This window comes from Hyperolius riggenbachi, chromosome 9 (genome assembly GCF_040937935.1).
Source record: "Hyperolius riggenbachi isolate aHypRig1 chromosome 9, aHypRig1.pri, whole genome shotgun sequence".
Lineage (NCBI taxonomy): Eukaryota > Metazoa > Chordata > Amphibia > Anura > Hyperoliidae > Hyperolius > Hyperolius riggenbachi.
The window spans coordinates 225594119-225614386 of NC_090654.1; the positions used below are offsets into that span (position 1 = coordinate 225594119).

Consider the following 20268-nt stretch of genomic DNA (forward strand, 5'->3'; position numbering starts at 1 on the left):
GCTTCCATTACATTGAAGGCCACTGCAAATGTTCTTTCAGTGTGAAACTAGCCTAAAATACCGTAGCATATTAAATGATACCTGAAGTTAGAGGAATGTGGAGGCTGCCATATTTTTATCTTGTAAACAATAGCAGTTGTCTGGCTGTCCTGCTAACTTTTGTGGCATCAGTTGTGTCTAAAGGTGGCCATAAATCACGCAATTTTGGGTGCCGATCGACAGTTCTCTCTCTGATTGAATCTGATGGGAGAGAGATCTGTTGGCTGTCATACTGACTACCGCAGGCCAATTGCTGATCAATTTTCAACATGAAATCTTTTGGTAATTGGCCTTGTGACACCGCCCTGTTGCCTCGCTGTCCCCCTAATGTTATATGTTCCCCCTTGCCCCCCCCCCCATGCACAATACTGTATCTGTCTGCTGTCCATGTGACCTCACACACACACACACACACACACACACCCCATGTGCAATACGCTGGCGACCACATGGGGACCAATGAGGAAGAAGAGTGCAGATGCTCAGGGGGCAATGTGTGACACAAGTAAAGTATTAAAGCACGGGCATCAGGGTGGTCCATTTAGCATTTGGCGGGATGTGGATGGGGGTTTACGCCGCATTCGCAATTTGCAAATACTGCACACCGTTACTACCATGTACACGATTAAGCACATCGGCCCCAGGTTTTCCAGCATGTCCAATCTAAACATGCAACCAGTTTCAGCCCAAAATTGGCTGATTCTTGGATCAGGTATGGTCTTTTGGAGGCACCGATTTTCCTCTGATTTGATAATTATCGAATCAAATGTTTCCATTGGCTGCTAAGTCGAGAGATGTATGGCCACATTAAAGCACACACCTGAATTCTCCACAAACTTGAACTAATCTGCATCTTACGGACCATCCTTACAGAGGAGTCAGAAGTACTAGAAGCTGAGGAGTCCGTGTCAAAGACCTTATCTACCGACTCTACAGCCCTTGTTGTTACACAACTAATCAAAATCATCAGCTCCTGCATTTGATTGGTCTAAATCTAAGCCATGTAAGTGCCAGCTTTACTTTCCAAGTGGCAGAAGGGACAATTTCTGAGCAGTCAAAGAAGTTAGGGAAAGTGGAGCTCTGCTTTAATTGCACATATTGATGCCACAAAAAGTAATGTTTTCTTCCTGACCGTTTATTCACCCAGGATGTTAGATAAGCAAGCTATCAGTGTTCTCATGCATACGACTTGTGTATCTGTTATCATACAGAATAATCTACAACTGAAATCAGTTTGTCATGTTTCACATAGGACCACATCATTTTTGGTGAGTGCATTTGATTTTCTGTTATTAGATAGCTCTAACCCTTTTGCTGCAGAGCTTTCTAAGCCTCGTACGCCTGCAGGGATCGGACGAAAGTTTGTGGGCAAGTGCTCTACAGAAACATTGCTTAGAACTCAGTTGGCTATCTAGCGTGTAGAGAGTAGCCAGGGCACTATCTGCAAAGAGTTTGTATGTTCTCTCCGTGTCTGCGTGGGTTTACTCCGGGCACTCCCACATTCCAAAAACATACGGATAGGCTAATTGGCTCCCCCTAAAAAATTGGCCCTAGACTACAGTACTTACACTACATAATATAGATATATGGCAATGGTAGGGATTAGATTGTGAGCTCCTTTGAGGGACAGTTAGTGACAAGATATATATATATATATATATATATATATATATATACATACATACATTGTACAGCGCTGCGTAATATGTCGGCGCTATATAAATACTAAATAATAATAATAATAATAATAAAGAGGCCATTGGCAGTAGGGACATCTGTACTCTTTAGATTTCTCTGAAAAAGAGAATTATTGTTTTAAGCTAAGCTAAGCTAGATATACACTTTAGATATTCCTTAAAGGTTAAGGGGGGGGGGGGGGGGACACACACCAAGAGCCTAATATAGTGTAGTATGCACTCTAACATGGGTATAGAAGAAGTATAATGTTATACTCGCAAATCAGTGTTACCGTATCAGGCAACCATTTTGAAGGCAGGTGTGGAGTATTAGACCTGTCCCCACTCAGGATTAAGAAGTCGCTCTCTCTAGATCGGAAAAAATGGAACCAAGTCACCTCCACCAGGGGTGGACACACTTATTGTACAGTTGTACAGAGGAGCCAAAGGTATAAAAGTAGGATAAAATGTTTTAAAAGAGAACAATGAAGGGTTAGTGGTGGACTTACCTCCCCAGGTCTAATACTTCCCACCTGTCAGAGGCGCTAAGCTTGTACTGAGAACGTATGAGTCAATTGTACTCCAATTTTACTGCCTGATGAAGTGGGATGTGCCCACAAAACGCGTTGCCTCTATCCGGAGTATGTAAATAAATTGCTTTTGTTGAATTAAGCAACATTTTTCTGTGTCTATTTTGTGGAGGTAAGTCCACCACTAACCCCGCCATTGTTCTCTTTTAAAACATTTTATCCTACTTTTATACTTTTGGCGCCTCTGTACAACTGTACAACAACTGTATCTAACTTAAAGGACTTCTGTAGAGGGGGTTAAAAAGATAAAAAAAAAAAAAATCAGCCCCCTGCAGCTGTAATGTCCCATGCCGTCCTCCTCTGATGCTCCGTTCCCCGCCGTTGGTCCCAGTGTAATCACGCAAAAAATGACACTGCCGGCTGCGTGCTTGCTCACTCCAGAGCACATCATCGGGAGCTTACTGTGCAGGCGCAGTACAAGAAAACTTCGTACTGTGCCTGCGCAGTAAGCTCCTGATGACGCGCATGGGAGCGAGCACTATTCATCTATTTAGACGAATATTAGACCGGGACCGGAGGCGGGGTACGGAGCAGGACATGACAGCTGCAGGGGGCCGATAGAAGCCCCAGGTAAGTGTCGGATTTTATCTTTTGAGCACCTCCACAGAACCCCTTTAAGGGCTTATTCACACTACAAGAGCTTTTTAAGCGCTAGTGATTTTGAAAAGCTCTTGCTAATGCAATGCTAGGGGGATTTTGAAAAAAAAAAATCACATTGCTCCAGTGTGAACACACACACATAGGATAACATAAGCAAGAGCTTTTAAAATCACAAGCGCTTAGAGAAGCTCTAGTAGTGTGAACAGGCCCTAAAGGATACTTTATTCCTAAATTAATTATTTAATTGATGTCGTGTGTGTGTGTGTGTGGGGGGGGGGGGGGGGTTAGGTGCGCATAGACTTACCGCACCTCCCATGGTCCAGCATCTGTCTCAGTTTAGATGTAAAGCTGCTCGTACCAAAGCAGTGGTCGGCGCAGGCCATTGGAGTATGCGAGCGCACTCCCATGGGAAGACGTAGCCAGCGCACACTGTACTAGGGGCGGGAAGCGCAGTCAAAAGGTGTCCAAGCAGACATACTGTGCAGCATGTGCGCGTAGTATGTCCAGGTCATAGGGCACACGCCGGCTATGTCTTCCCACAGGAGTGCACGTATACACCCACGGACATACTGCACTATCGCCGACCATGACTTTGGAAAGAGCCGATTTACATCTAAATGTAGACAGACGCCGGACCACGGGTAGTGCAGGAAGCCTATGCCAACCTCCCCGCATACACACAGAGCATAAATTACAGAATTTATTTAGGACTAAGGTATCCTTTAACTGGTTTGCATTCTATGGTTTTTACCCCTTAAAGCAGACCCAAACCAAACATTTTTTTAATTCAAAATATTTAGTTGCACCACTCTGACACATACAAAGATAAATAAACACTCCTTCAAGCCTATGAGCATTTCAGTGCATGCTTTTCACCCTTCTCTTTTCATAACTAGGGTTATACAGGTGGCAGCCATTAGCAATTCCTCCTTTGCCAGACACCACCTACTCCACCAATCTGCCAGATTCTGTCCCGGCAATGTGAAAGGAATAAATGTAAAATATTTTATATTTGTCATCATGCAGCTGAAAAAAGGCTGCTATCTATTATAATAATTTAGAAAATAGATTTTATTTCTGAAATCTTGTATTTTTAATTTTAGGCCACTTTAAGCTTCCTGACATTTTTGACACTTTAGCTGTGTTGTTTTGATACAGAAGTGACTTTTTAATTACTCATGTTATGGGGGAAAATTAGGTGTAAATGCAGAAAATACCCTTTTTTTATGTTTCACCCATCCTAATTTTCACATGACCCGTCCCACAGTTATAAAACACACAAAAAATTAATTTTTGCCCTTCCGGGTTAAACCAATAACTCATATGCCATATTTTCTTACTAGCTGGGCATGTTGCGGACCGTTATCCCCAGCCAGCGTGTCTGTGGCGATAGGCTGCGTTCACTAGGGCAACAGTTCGGGGGCCATAGTGCTGTGCAGATGCATCGCTAGGCAATGGCAGAGTGATGCATCTGTAGACCATTGGGGCCTGAAACCTTTGCCCCAGCGATCGCATTAAATTGCTATAGGCAGCAGTCATTAGAAGTTTATAAACAGGTTTAGGTATAACACGGGTTAATTATGGGTGAACAGGCTTGGCTGGGGTTAAAAATTAACTTGCGATTAAAACAAAAAACACTTATTTTACTGGGACCATGTCACTTTATTTTTTTTAACTTTTAAAACTTTTTTCCCCTTAACTTTATTGAATGACTGTTGCTATTAGCTAGCAACAGTCATTCACAGAATCATGCATGTGCACGGCGGTCGGTTTTTAATGCAGGAAGTAGATTCTACATCCTAAAACCTACAGAAGCACTAATTAGGACGTAGAATCTAAGTCCAGGAACTACAAGCAGTTTAAGATGTCCATACATTGGCTGATGGGCATACGTATTGTAATGTTGACAGTAAGCAAGGCACAAGTTGAGCCGAATGACAGCTCACCCTGCCAATGCTCTAATTCCCAGCGGCATTAAATACTATTCCTTCTCCGAGTGGTAGCAACATGGAGGGAGAAGTAATTCAGGGTCTGGCGATAGCACCAAAGCATGAGTGCTATAGCAGCGCCCAGCTTCGGGGGCCAAAAAGATCTGCTTCGGCTGGCGGGGCAGCAAATTCAATCATGATAGATGCACTATTTCAGTGGCCTAACTACAGGGAAGCAGCTCCTGCAACCACAGGGGGAGTCCAGAGCTGTGAGGAGGTCCCAACTTCTAACCATCCCTTCCTCCAATAAAGGAGGCCATCATTCAGATCAGGTGTTTTGTGGCTACACTTGTTATGAGTTTGTGAAGATTATGATGTCCACACTTGTCTTAAGACCCTTGACAGATGGGCTGTGAGGGTCTCCATGGGAAAGCGTATGGACATTGGGGGGGGGGGGGGGGGGGTCAAAGGTTTGTTGGGGTAACCCATGATTTCTAGTTACACCACTGCTTTATTTTAATTGCATGGCACTACGTTCAGTTACGTGGATCCAACATCACCAAGTATTTTATAATAGTAGTAAAGACTAAATAGCCATATCCTGGGAAACACTATAATTTTACCCTCTTAAAACAATGCATTTTCAAGCTTTTTCTAGATGTTAGCGTGAAACAGTTCCCATAATGCATCACTTAAGGATAGTGAGTGCACTTTCCAAATCACTCCACTACTAGTTTATAGCACACCTATAGACTGGGCCAGCACCTCTACAGGGGCATACTGGGCACTTGCCCAGATCCCTAGAGCTGGCTGTATGGGCCTCTCCAGGTCTCCACCCTTTAGGTAAAGTGGACCTGAACTCAGAACTTCCTCTCTGCTATAAAAGATACACAACAGCATAAACACCTTTAAAGAAAAGCATTTCTTTGTTACAGCGGCTACAGATCCTGAAATAAATCTGCACTGTTACTACTTCCTCTTTTCATGGAAGCAGACATATTAACATCCTGTGCATTCAAATGAACTTATATGCTGTGGCAGCCAGGTGACATGGGAGAGATCAAATTACACTTGTGATTAGTCACAGATGAGGGGGAATTAGACAGGCTAAACTCTCTAAATACATACAGAGTGCATTTCTCTATGTTCTCCCTCTGTCCTGTGCAAAAGTTCAGGTCTACTTTAATAGTGGTCCCTCCTAGGTCCTGACCTGACCAGCACTTAGGGCTCTTTCACACTAAGACGTTGCATTTGATGCAACGTTTAGGTCGCATAACGTGCCCCTACCGCAACGCATGTTAGCTTTGGGCGTTACATTGAACTGTGTTATGCGTCTCTTGATGCGTACGTGATGCATACTTTTTGACGCATACGGATCCAACAAAAATGGCGCATGCGGCACATTTAAAAAAAAACAACACGTTACTGAGCATGTGCAAACAGTCTAACGCAGCCGAAAACGAGTATAACGCACAGCATGCTGCACTTTTATTTAACGTGCAGCGTTACACTCGTGGGCACTGTGAACAGCCCATTGATTTTTCATTACTGTGAGTTGGTCTGCGTTACAGGCTGCTGTAACGTCAGACTAACGTCCCACTATGAAAGAGCCCTAAGTGTCCTTCCTTCTCCATCCATGGAGCAGAGGCACCAGCAGGGATGGAGATGGAGGAAGGCTGAACAAAAAAGGAGGTAGCATGCTGCTGGACAGGTGAGAGTGCTTTGCTTTGTACACTCTACAGGAAATCCAGGCCTAGGAAGGTGCCTCCACTCCCTATGGCCTGGTGCACACCAAAAACCGCTAGCAGATCCGCAAAATGCTAGCAGATTTTGAAACGCTTTTTCTTCTTTTTCTGTAGCGTTTCAGCTAGCGTTTTGCGGTTTTGTGAAGCGTTTTTGGTGTAGTAGATTTCATATATTGTTACAGTAAAGCTGTTACTGAACAGCTACTGTAACAAAAACGCCTGCAAAACCGCTCTGAACTGCCGTTTTTTAGAGCGGTTTGTGTTTTTTCCTATACTTAACATTGAGGCAGAAACGCCACCGCAATCCAAAAAATGCCTCACCCCGGGAGTATGCGTTTCTGCAAAACGCCTCCCGCTCTGGTGTGCACCAGCCCATTGAAATACATTACCCTAGCGGATCCGCACCCGCAAGCGGATCACAAACCGCAGCAGAACCGCTCTGGTGTGCACTAGGCCTATCTCCACTCTCTGGGAAGGACAACAAAGGTCACTTAATTCTACTATGTGGGGGAAAGGCAAAGGCCATCTAACAATGTTATGGGGGGATGGGAAAACAAAGGCCACCTGCTGCTGCTTTATAGGGGATGTTACCTTGGCTTACATGTATCCTTAAAGTGATTCATTATTAAGGTTGCTTCTCGCTCTTGTGAGGATCAACCTTGCTAAGAACTTCGTTTTTTCCACCCATACGTTTTTCACATTTTAAACCATGCAATACAATTTTGTGAATGTATCAAGTTAAAGGAGAACTGTAGTGAGAGGCATATGAAGGCTGCCATATTGATTTCCTTTTAAGCAATGCCAGGTACCTGGCAGCCCTGTTGAGCTATCTGCCTGCAGAATCACACCAGAAACAAGCATGCAGCTAATCTTGTCAGATCTGACAAAAATGACAGAAACACCTGATCTGCGGCATGCTTGTTCAGGGGCTATGGCTAAAAATATTAGAAGGAGAGGGTCAGCAGGACAGCCAGGCAACTGGTATTGCTTAAAGGAATTCAATATGGCAGCTTCTATATACCTCTCACTACAGTTTTCCTTTAACGGGTGTTTACAGAAAACCTTTCCCCTCCCCCTTTAGTCATCCTCCCTCCCCCACCTAATCACTTTCTCCTCATTCTGACATTCTAAAAGACCAATGTGTTTTTGGCAAGTAAATAACCATTTCCACTGTTGGAAAGTAAGAGTCAGTTTGTACACAGCTCTAATCTTCCTAGGGTACCTTTAAGTTGCTTTTATGTGAACCAAGAGGTATATTTGAAAGCGGCGACCAAAGCCTTTAAAGAGAAACTGTAACCAAGAATTGAACTTCACCCCAACCAGTAGCTGATACCCACTTTCCCACGAGAAATCTATTCCTTTTCTTAGAACATCAGGGGGCTCTGTATGGCTGATATTGTGGTGAAACCTGTCACACCGTGGGAGCTTTGTTGCATTGTGGGAAATAACAGCTGTTTACAGCTGTTTCCAACTGCCAAAAAAGCAAGCAGCATCTCCTTCCACTGACATCACCTGCCAGCAGTAAAAATGTCACCATGTGATAAATGTCAGAATGTAGATCAGGAAGAGGAAAGATTTTTCAATGGGCAAACACTGACACTAAATCATGTATACATAATTATTGTAAAATGAAGCATTTTTATTACATTATTTTCACTGGAGTTCCTCAAAGTCATGTGGGGACACAGTGTGTAACAAGAATGCCAGGGGCGTAGCAATAGGGGTTGCAGAGGTTGCGACCGCATCGGGGCCCTTGGGCCAAAGGGGCCCCGAAGGGCCCTCCCTCATCTACAGTATTACTCCTCTATTGGTCCTGTGCTCATAATAATCACTTCTATAGATACTTTGAATAGTGATAATCATTAACAAACTGCCCCCCCTATCCCCTCTTGCACCTCCGACACTGTAGTTGCCATTGGCAGGTTTTGGTGCGTTGTATCAATTGTTATGTATAGAGTGCTTGGGGGGCCCCATTGTAAAATTTGCATCGGGGCCCACAGCTCCTTAGCTACGCCACTGAAGAATGCTTTCTAATGAGTAAAGAATTGTTTGGTACCCTTTTCTTTATGGAGACAAGCTTCCAGTTTGTGTAGTAACAAGATGTGTCTCAATTCTTCCCGCAGGTCCCAGATAGATGGGGGAGTGGCATAAATCCACCTGTTGTATATGGTCTTGAGAGCTGCCAATAACACAATACGGGCCAGGTCATACATTTTAGGAGGTGTTGTGGTCTCCTCAGGAGAGTTAAATAGAAGCATAGTTAGGTCCTCGGTGAGTGCATTGTTATGCAGTTTATTCCTAAACTTCATTGTTCACTAAACATCACTCTCATTACATTATTATTACCATCTAATATGCGTTTCTCAACCGGAGGAATGGTAAAGTGCTTATTCCAGCTAAACATGTTTTTCACCTTGTCTTGAATGTCTACATCTCCAATTCTTTTTGGATAAGGAGATCTTATCCCCTTTTGGCTTAGAGAAGGTATCAAAAGGTGTTATATGTACTATAGATGATATATTATGTAAATTGGCTCTAACAAATGATTGCACTTGTTCAAAAAGCAGGGAATCTGTCCCTGGAACACCACATCTGTATCAAACCTCTCTAAATGTTAACCACGTATTGTCCTCCAAATCCAGTAGATTGCCCAGTTTGGTTATACCTTTGTCTATCCATTTTCTATCATTTTTATGCAGAATGCCAGGTGCAAAACTAAGGGTGCCCTCTTATGGCATATATTTAAAGACCTTCCATGGTAGGATGAAAGGGCCCATAAGGAGCACACTGCCCTGTCCCCCTCTGTAGTTGGATTGGGTGAGATAGGAATTCAGGGGTGCATATTCTAGCTTTTGGATCATCACAAAATAAATTCAGGAAGCCCCCTGGAAATCCATTTTTGCAAAAAAAAACCTTTGTCCAGTTCCAATTAACCGTATCAAATGTTTTTTCTGCATCAAATGTGATTATCGCGCTTGATTAGAACTTCTGTTTTAAAGGGGAACTTCAGCCTAAACAAACAAACTGCCGTTACGTTACATTAGTTACAGTATGTTAATTAAAATAGATAGGTAATATTAATCTCTTACCCACCCAGTTTTAAAAGAACAGGCAAATGTTTGTTATTTCATGGAGGCAGCCATCTTTTTCATGGGGCAGCCATCTTTTTGGTTGAAAGGAGGTGACAGGGAGCATGAGACAGTTCAAACTGTTCTGTGTCCTGATCACCCCTCCCAGCTGCGTGCGCTAGGCTTCAAATCTCAAATTCAAAATGTATTTTAAAAAAATATGCACCAAAACAGCAGAACAACATCATCATCATAAATCCCATCATGCTTTGCACAGTATCAGGGGCAAAATGCCTGGGCAGTTTTCTTCTGTGCAGCTAAAAATGAGGCGTGGGTACGAAGAACAAAGTTCTGATGCTGTCAAACTGTTGAAGAAACACCAAGCCTTTTCAGTGCTGCTGAGTAGATTTTTAGTCTGGAGGTTCACTTTAAGGAGGTAAAATTATACTTTTTTGAATATGAACCTACCATTAAAGATGTACATGTCTACAGCTTCATTAGCGAGGTACAGTGGGTTGCAAAAGTATTTGGCCCCCTTGAAGTTTTCCACATTTTGTCATATTACTGCCACAAACATGAATCAATTTTATTGGAATTCCACATGAAAGACCAACACAAAGTGGTGTACACGTGAGAAGTGGAACGAAAATCATACATGATTCCAAACATTTTTTTACAAATAAATAACTGCAAAGTGGTGTGTGCATAATTATTCGGCCCCCTTTGATCTCAGTGCAGTCAGTTGCCTATAGACATTGCCTGATGAGTGCTAATGACTAAATAGAGTGCACCTGTGTGTAATCTAATGTCAGTACAGATATAGCTGCTCTGTGAGGGCCTCAGAGGTTGTCTAGGAGAATATTGGGAGCAACAACACCATGAAGTTCAAAGAACACACAAGACAGGTCAGGGATAAAGTTATTGAGAAATTTAAAGCAGGCTTAGGCTACAAAAAGATTTCCAAAGCCTTGAACATCCCACGGAGCACTGTTCAAGCGATCATTCAGTAATGGAAGGAGTATGACACAACTGTAAACCTACCAAGACAAGGCCATTCACCTAAACTCACAGGCCGAACAAGGAGAGCGCTGATCAGAAATGCAGTCAAGAGGCCCATGGGGACTCTGGATGAGCTGCAGAGATCTACAGCTCAGGTGGGAGACTCTGTCCATAGGACAACTATTAGTCATGCACTGTACAAAGTTGGCCTTTATGGAAGAGTGGCAAGAAGAAAGGCATAGTTAACAGAAAGCATAAGAAGTCCCGTTTGCAGTTTGCCACAAGCCATGTGGGGGACACAGCAACCATGTGGAAGAAGGTGCTCTGGTCAGATGAGACCAAAATTGAACTTTTTGGCCAAAATACAAAACGCTATGTGTGGTGGAAAACTAACACTGCACATCACTCTGAACACACCATCCCCACTGTCAAATATGGTGGTGGCAGCATCATGCTCCCCCGTGCATCTTTTCAGCAGGGACAGGGAAGCTGGTCAGAGTTGATGGGAAGATGGATGGAGCCAAATACAGGGCAATCTTGGAAGAAAACCTCTTGGAGACTGCAAAAGACTTGAGCCTGGGGCAGAGGTTCACCTTCCAGCAGAACAATGACCCTAAACATAAAGCCAGGACAACAATTGAATGGTTTAAATTAAAACATATCCATGTGTTAGAATGGCCCAGTCAAAGTCCAGATCTAAATCCAATCGAGAACCTGTGGCAAGATCTGAAAACTGCTGTTCACAAATACTGTCCATCTAATCTGACTGAGCTGGAGCTGTTTTGCAAAGAAGAATGGGAAAGGATTTCAGTCTCTAGATGTGCAAAGCTGGTAGAGACATACCCTAAAAGAATGGCAGCTGTAATTGCAGCAAAAGGTGGTTCTACAAAGTATTGACTCAGGGGGCCGAATAATTACGCACACCCCACTTTGCAGTTATTCATTTGTAAAAAATGTTTGGAATAATGTATGATTTTTGTTCCACTTCTCACATGTACACCACTTTGTATTGGTCTTTCACATGGAATTCCAATAAAATTGATGCATGTTTGTGACAGTAATGTGACAAAATGTGGAAAACTTCAAGGGGGCCGAATACTTTTGCAACCCACTGTAAATCTGAAAGTGCTCTGCCAAGACTTTAGCTCAGCGTTTAACACCATCAACCCCCAAATACTTTAGGAGAACCTTGCCCCGCTGGAAGTCCCTACCCTACCCTAGCTCGGTGGATCATAGACTTCCCTAATAACAGATCCAAGGCCATCAAGCTAAAGGTGGGTACACACATCAGATAAATGTCTTTGGAAACGGAAAGATCACAGATCAATTTAACCCCTTCCATGTAGTATGAAAGCATACTCTACACAGTCTATTCTATTGAGCTGAACTCCCCATCAGATAAAATCTTTGCAAGATGCTGTGCAAAAAGATGCTGTACACATTCAAAAGATCAGTATCTGCAAAAGATCTGTTCCTGCAAAATGCATTTATAGTCTATGATATCTGCAGAACCTCATACAGACCTTGTTAAACAGACATTCGTCTGCAGATCTGACAATTATCTGCAGATCCATCCTGGAGGATCTGATCTGCAGATGAATATCTGTTAAACAAGGTGTGTATGAGGATCTGCAGATATCATAGACTATGAATGCATTTTGCAGGAACGAATCTTTTGCAGGAACAGATATTTTGCAGATACTGATCTTTTGAATGTGTACAGCATCTTTTTGCACAGCATCTTGCAAAGATTTTTTCTGATGGGGAGTTCAGCTTAATAGAATAGACTGTGTAGAGTATGCTCTCATACTATATGGAAGGGGGTAAAATTTGTCTGTTATCTTTCAGTTTCCAAAGACATTTATCTGATGTGTGTACTCACCTTTAGTGCTATCTACTCACAACCAAGGACCACCAACACGGGGGCACCTCAAGGATGTGTACTGTCTCCATTCCTATTCTCCTAAATTGCAGATCCACAGCAAACTCTGTCAAAGTAATCAAGTTCGCTGATGACACCACCATAGTTGGCTTCATCACCAATAATGATGAGCAGGAGTACCGCCATCAGGTGGATAGAATTTGTTGCTGGTGTAGGGAGAACAGCCTGGTCCTCAACATCGCAAAAAACGTGGAGTTGTTCGTCAATTTGAGGAAGCATGCCTCCCCCCACCTCCCATCTGCATCGATGGCATGGAAATTGAGAGTTTCCTGTGCACACATCTTGGGCACTAACAACTCCAATGACATGACTTGCTAAACTAACACCCCCTCCACCCAGGGAAAGCCCAGCAGAGGCTATTCTTCCTCCACCAACTGAAGAAGTTTGGTATTACCCAGAAACTGCTGACAGGTTTCTACACCGCCACAATCTAATCTGTCCTCTTCTCCTCCATCCTGGTCTAGTTCGCTGGCTCGTCCACCAGTGACAGACACAAACTACAGAGGGTAATCAGAACAGCAGAGAGGATCATTGGGAAACCACTCCCCTCTCTGGACCTCCTCTACAACCCCAGACTGTGCACCAGAGCTTTGAGGATCGCCAACGATCTCTCATCTCCAGGCTTCTGCTTCTTCAGTCGGCTCCCTGAAAGGTCAGAGATTTCGGTCCATCGGCACCAGGACTGCAAGGCATAGGAACAGCTTCTTCCCCTCAGCCGTCAACTCTCTGAACTCTCTTCACGCACTACCCCCCCCCCCCCCCCCAACCTTCTTCCCCACTGATCATTCTGCTGGATTTTGATAGAACTTAGATGCACTTTGTAAAATGTAGGCGATCCTTTTGTTAATCTGTTTTGTTGAAATTGCTGTGGTCTTGTTTTGTATTGATGTATTTAGACCTGTGCTTGCCAAGCCCAGTTCCAGCCTCAACCAAGTCATGCTTGATGAAATAAAAGATCCTGCATGCTTGCATAAGCTTATGGCACAACCAGAGTAGTGTCACATGTGATTATAATCTGCTTAGGCTGCCTGAGACATAACAGCTCTGTTAATGTAGGCGCACCTTGCGCCGCCTTAGGCCATAATGTGAATTATGGCTATAGCGGTGCTCACGCAATAATCTGTGTGCCGTCAAAATATGGAGCCCAAATTACTTTAAAAACAGTGTAATTCAGCCACCAGCAATAGCTGCCAGATGAATTGCGTATTTTTCCTAAGTCCAAGGCGGCCTGGAGGGGGAATGGTAATTAACACCGACTGGACTTTTGGCTTTACCCTGCACTCAAATTTCTAGGCGCAGCTTTTGCATGTATGACGCTCACAAGCTATGCACACAAACTAAAATTCCGCTGCCCGAAATGATAGTTTAAAAAAAATCTAGTGCAAGTAGGGGTGGACCACCTTTAGAAATTCGCCAGATACTACCAAATACTTTTGTATTCACTTCTGTAAACTGCACCAGGACAGAATAAACTCCCTAGTGAAGAATCAAGCAACACAACTGCACACCGATTGGGAATAAAGTAAAAGGTACGTATACCCATAGGATAACCGGATGCTAACGACCATTTCAGGTGACGATCATTGTGTGTGTACAGAGGCCATCAACCGATCCTGCTCGGGGGGCATTAAGGATCCATGCTGTTGCATCCTTAACAACTCACGATGCCCAAGCACAATTGATCACAACATTTTTTTCAAATACCCCCCGTTTGATGGAAACCACTTGTATTTTTACTGGACATCTCTGCGATTAACATTTGAACTGCGATCACTTTAAAATTGCGGGAAAACGCTAAATGCACCACATTTGCATTTTCTGCAAATCACCAGCGATTGCTGCAGTGAGACCACTGCCACATTCTTACTACTTCAAGTGTCCTTTAAGCAAGTAGAAAAGGCTCTAGAATCACCCTTTATAGATCTATATTATACCATAAATTAATATTTTTTTCTGACATACAAAGAAAGCTAGATCTGATTCACAGAGGTCACTGTCTATCATGGCAACACATTAGAGAGCAGGCAAAGTAACTAACTACACAAAGTACATAAGCCATGCACCATATTATCTCATTGATATGATATATTGAGCAATAAATTGTTACAGCCAGGATGGATAGGAATGGATCTGCATAAATTAATTGGATTAAATAAAAAAAAAAAAAACTGCAAAAGGAAGCGAGAAGGAACCAAGTGTAGATGACCGAAAAATGGAGAGAGCGGGAATACACAGGAGGGAAGATGCGACTGTTTAAGAAACAATAAAAAGGATGTTTAAAGGAAAAGGGGTATGAAAAATGGAAAAAAATGTTATTGGTTTAATTTTGAAGAGGGGGAGGGGTTGTAGTAACAGGCTCACACCTGATATCCCGCGTTTCATCCATTTCGGTTCACCCAGGGCAATGTAGAAACTTTCTTGCCTTTCGTATTCCTCCTCATCTATTATTTTTACCCTTATGGTTTTCCTGTAGGAACACAATAGAGACAATAGTGTACAGCGTTACAGAACATCACAGGATTCAAGATACTGCATTTAGGTGTGTAAATCCCCAAACAAGAATCAATGTATCAGACAGAAATTAGATATTAGAAGAGCGCTCTCTAGAAGCAGATCTTTTATATGTCTTTGTGGCGTATGTATAACGAAGAGCGTTGCCTTGTTTAATGGGAATGTATTCCTAGACACTCATTTACTGTAAATGTCCCAGAAGCACTTGAGAACAGTACCTTATAGTTGTTGTTGTTTTAACAAGTTTTTATAATCGTTTTTTACTTCAAAGTGTGACACAGTTTTATGATCCTTTTGAGTAGCCCTGAATTTTTACCTCAGACTGCATGTTGGTCCCTGCTCTAGTTCCACTTCCGTTCTAGTCATTAAAATATTTATTTTTCCAACCACAATATAAGGAATTGGCCTCAATTCACTAAGCTCATCTGTCTTTTATAACAATTCTGTGCTGTTAATACTGTTATCACTATGGTGATAAAACATTTAGTATTCACTAAGCAATTTACCTCAGGCAAACTTTAAAATAAGCACCCTGTACTTAATTTAAAGGATCACTTAAATCAACCCAAAAAATTAGTTTTACTCACCTGGGGCTTCCAATAACCCCCTGCAGCTGTCCGGTGCTCACGTCGTCTCCCTCCGATCCTCCTGACCCCGCCGGCAGCCACTTCCGGTTTCGGCGTCAGGAGCCGACAGGCTGGGAATGCGAGTGATTCTTCGCTTTCCCGGCCCCAATAGAGCCCCATATGCTGCTATATGGTATATGATATATGCTATAGCAGCATACGGGGCGCTATTGTGGCCGGGAATGCAAAGAATCACTCGCGTTCTCAGCCTGTCGGCTCCTGTTGCCGAAACCGGAAGTGGCTGCCGGTGGAGACAGGAGGATTGGAGGGAGACGGCATGGGCACCGGACAGCTGCAGTTGGCTATTGGAAGCCCCAGGTGAGTAAAACTCATTTTTTTGGGATGACTTAAGTGTCCCTTTAAGGATTGATTTCTAAAGTTAAAGTTTTAATCCTTAAAATAAGATCAGAATTCTAAAGTTAAAGACAGGGGCCCATATGCAATTCACTTTTTCACCTAGGAGTTTTCTCCTAGGTGATATTTTTACAACTTGTAAATAAAATATTTATTTACAAAAAATGCTTTCCATGAGAAAATGTATGCGTGCTCAAACACCAGGGGGCATTGGGAAGCCTCCCCGTGGCGCTCCTGGATAGTGCTAATGTAGCATGAACTAATTCCCGCAGGGCGACCGCTCTGCAGTATTGTTTTTTTGACCCTGCATAGTTTGGCATGCGAAAGCAAATGCATATTTGCATGAGCATTGCCTCATGAATAGCCAATTAGGCCAGATTTGCAAAGCCAGACTTGCTAGGGTTAAACTTGGTGTTTGAGCACGCATAACTTTTCTCAGGGAAAGCAAGTGACAGGGCTGTCCCCAGTACAGCGTTGCCATAGATCGCAGCGCTGTACAATGTAAAGAAATTTTGCCGTCTAACAGTCTGCTAGCGGCAATCGCCATTGGCACGCTTTTGACAGAGCAGAGCTCCATCACTCAAGCGGGGATGGGCGATCCCCTCTGATCTCCTCCCCCAGGACTTGACGACAATCGGCGTTAGGTGGGCCTAGAGGAGCTCTGTTAAGGAGGAGTTAAGTGGTCGTAAGGTGGTTAAGGGGACTATGAAAACTTATCACTACATGTTAACCTCTCTGGCGTTCAATTTCCCAAGGATTTCTGTGCAAAAAGTGATAAAATTAATTTTTATAACTTTTTTGCCTGTAACTTGCCAAAATGTGTCTAGCAAGGGTCTAGTATACAGTGCAGGAGAATATTGATGTGTATGCACGTTTATACTGTTCACAGCATGTTTTGTATGGACGGATAATCTGTCAATACCGCTTTAATAAGGCAAGCTTCTTTAGTGAATTAACACTTAAAATACTGATTGATGTGTGGTGATTCATTTCACATGCCTTATTAATCACTAGTATGATTTTAGTGAATTGTGGCCTTTGGTTAAAGAGCAGTAATGCTGATTTATTTCAATGCCCCTTCATTTTAAGTATATCCACATTAAAAAAACAAGCAAACAAGATAATACTTTTTTTTTTTTTACTAACTATAACAATAGGAAGTGCAGTCTTACCATCGTAATTCATAGCTCTGCGTTGTTGTGAAACATGGGGAAAGAAGGAGAATGCAAGCGTTTAATTAATCCATTCCTTTGTCTCATGAGGCACAACAAGGTACTTATGTGCATCCGACCTAGCAGGCGGCAGCTAGGGACTGTCAGAGCACAGGAGTCAGTGCTGGGATGCAGGGTGCATATTCACCTGTCCTCCACAGTCATAGGGATGAACAATAGCTGTGGATAGCAGCTGCACTGCATGTCTTCTAGGATTGTCATTTGTGTGTAAAACAAAAGAATTACTTACTTATCATAGTACATTAACACTGAAGTTTTTACTTTATACATTATACATGGTGAGACAGCTAGCAATGATGCCTATCTACAGAGCATCACTAGCAGCCTCTTTCAGATTCAGATGATTTACAATTAAATGATCATAAAAAACTATTTTCGACTCCCTAACTAGGTTGTACTAATTGTACAACAACAATTTATAGGCTTCCAAAATATTATTTAAAAAAAATAAACATCTAAAAACAGTTTAAAGGAAGGCAAGTGGTGTTCTTAACTTCAAAAACAACACTGTTTGAAGTTCAGAGTTTAATGAAGAAAAAAAAAGTATAGCACAGGACAGACAACATGTTTTGTTGTGCGGCGACTGCTTCCTCAGATCGATAGCATGCGCTTCTCAAATGAGTATCATCAGTTCTGAACACCTTTACTAAAACACACACTATCATTCAGGCAACTTAAACAATTTACTTCAGTATTATAAATGTGATCTGGCTAGATTGTTAACCATAAATACGTTGATTATCTGTGTTTTGTCTTGGTATTTCTTTTTTCATTTTATTTCAACTAAAGATGGCCAAATATCTAGTGATGATGGACAGAATCGACCAAGAGACAAATCTCTGATTAGAGAGACAGAGATTTGTCAACTGCCCCATACACTGCAGGCTGATTTCCGATCAATTTCAGCATCGCCTCACCGCTGTTCCCCTAATGTATGTAATGTGTACATTTATACATTACCTGTCCCGTATCGCGGTGTTCATCCCTCTTCTGAAGGCGCCGCTCTTCCATAGCCTCATATACACCGCTGGTGTGTGATGTCACTCTTGCGGCGTGTATGGGGCAAACAAAAGAGCTGTGATTCAGAAGACTGATGGACACTGGGACATAGGACAGGTAATGTATAAATGCACACATTGCATACACATTTATAACGCGGGGGGTTTCATCACATGCATTGCTCGTCCTGATATCGCTCGCTGTTGCCGACATGCACCAGACTGACCTTGACAGCCCGACATCTTGCAGCATGTCTAACTGATATATATGTGACCATTATCGCCCCAAATTTGGTTGCATTGTCAGTCGGGCATGCACTTGGCAGCACCGATTTTTATCTGATTATAATAATCGGATCAGATGGTCAATCGCCGCCATGTCGCCTGATGTATGGCCACCTTAAGGAAGTTGCTTGTACCAGTGACAAAATGTCTTCTACAACACAAAAACTGTATCCAGTTTGAAGCTGCCTTATGTTGTCTTTGAATACTCAGGCAAGCAAGTCTTAAATTCCTAAAAGGTGAAGTAAATCTTGTATGAAGAGAACATTCTCTTCATCAGGGTTTTAACTACAGCCTTCATTCTTCATAGCAGTAAAATGAGAAATATTGTAATGATGTAATGAAATGCAAATTTCTACTGGCATGACCTCCATGTCCCTGATGTACCCTTCATGCCCCTTTTACACTTGCATTGTAAACCTGTATTGCATTACCCTGTTTATTGCAGGGTAACGCAAGGCAAGGCAATGCGGTCTAGCACACTTACCGTGTCACAGCGAAAGTGCCTGATCCACCACCAAGCCGCCCCAAAGTCAGCAGCGCGTTACCGGCCGACTTCAGCGGCGGCGGAAGTAATGCAATTCAATGGGCGATGCAGGGAATTTTAAAGTGTTGCTGTGGTGCAGAAAATGTTGGCGGAACAATGGGAAAGGGGAAATTTGGGAATCTTAGTGATGTACTTCCTGTCCAGAAGGGAGTATGTCACTGGGTGAGGGGTGTGGCGCTATGCATACGACTGATGGCACACTCTGCCTTACCTCAGAGTTATATGTTAGGTAATTTGTGCGTTGCTGTGCAATGAGGCGGGGCATTGCACTGCAAACGCACATTTCATGTGAAAAAAACACCCTCAAAGTGTAAGGTTTTCCAAAGGGTGATTTGCTGTTAGGCTACAATACAATCTGTATAGAAGTCATTTTCATAAATGCCCTGCAGCTTACTAACCATATACCACCTTGCATATCACTCAATATTTACTTTATTAGTGAGGATTCTTTATTTCACATTATCAGAACCAGGGCTGTGGAGTCGGTACAAACATCTTCCGACTCCAACTCCTCAGTTTATGAAACCACGACTCCGACTCCGGGTACCCAAAATGGCTCAGACTCCGACTCCTTAGTCTTATACTTAACAGGGCTGTGGATTTTGTACCAAAATCATCCGACTCCTGACTCCGACTCCTCAGTTTATGAAATCAACGACTCCAACTCCGACTCCGGGTGCCTTAAATTGCCCCGACTCGGACTCCACGACTCCGACTCCAACTTCGACTCCACAGCCATGATCAGAACTATTTAACTGTATTACAACTCTTACCACTCTTCTACTGTAAAGAATGACTTCAATATCTGCAGAAATACCTAACTTAATTTATTAGTCATTCAACAATGGTAGCATTAGCAAACGTAACATACTGCATTCACTGTGTTAATGTAAGGGCCCGTTTCCACTATCGCGAATCCGCATGCGGGCTCGCACAGTCAGTACAAGGGGATGGGACTGTTTCCACTTGTGCGTTTCCCCGCACGTTTTTCTGTGCAGAAAAAATCTGCAGGGTAGGGCCCTCAGAATTCGCCTGCGTGTGGAATGCAGGCGAATCGCACGCAATGTATTTAATAGGGAAATCGCATGCGTTTTCCCCATGCGTTTTTTGTCGCGATTTCGCATAGGTACC

The 20268-nt window shown here is 42.9% G+C and overlaps 1 protein-coding gene across 2 annotated transcripts in view; it reads right to left on the reverse strand.

The window, feature by feature from the left end:
* SLC8A3 (solute carrier family 8 member A3) overlaps window positions 1–20268 on the reverse strand; it is a 426307-nt gene that overhangs the window by 71008 nt on the left and 335031 nt on the right. Inside the window, exon 3 of one of the 2 annotated variants that reach the window (XM_068254069.1) lies at window positions 14951–15054. The exons of the other annotated variant lie outside the window; for it this stretch is intronic. Within the exon in view, the coding sequence (XP_068110170.1) occupies window positions 14951–15054 (104 nt within the window). The remainder of the gene's footprint in view (window positions 1–14950; window positions 15055–20268) is intronic. 2 annotated transcript variants of the gene reach the window in all.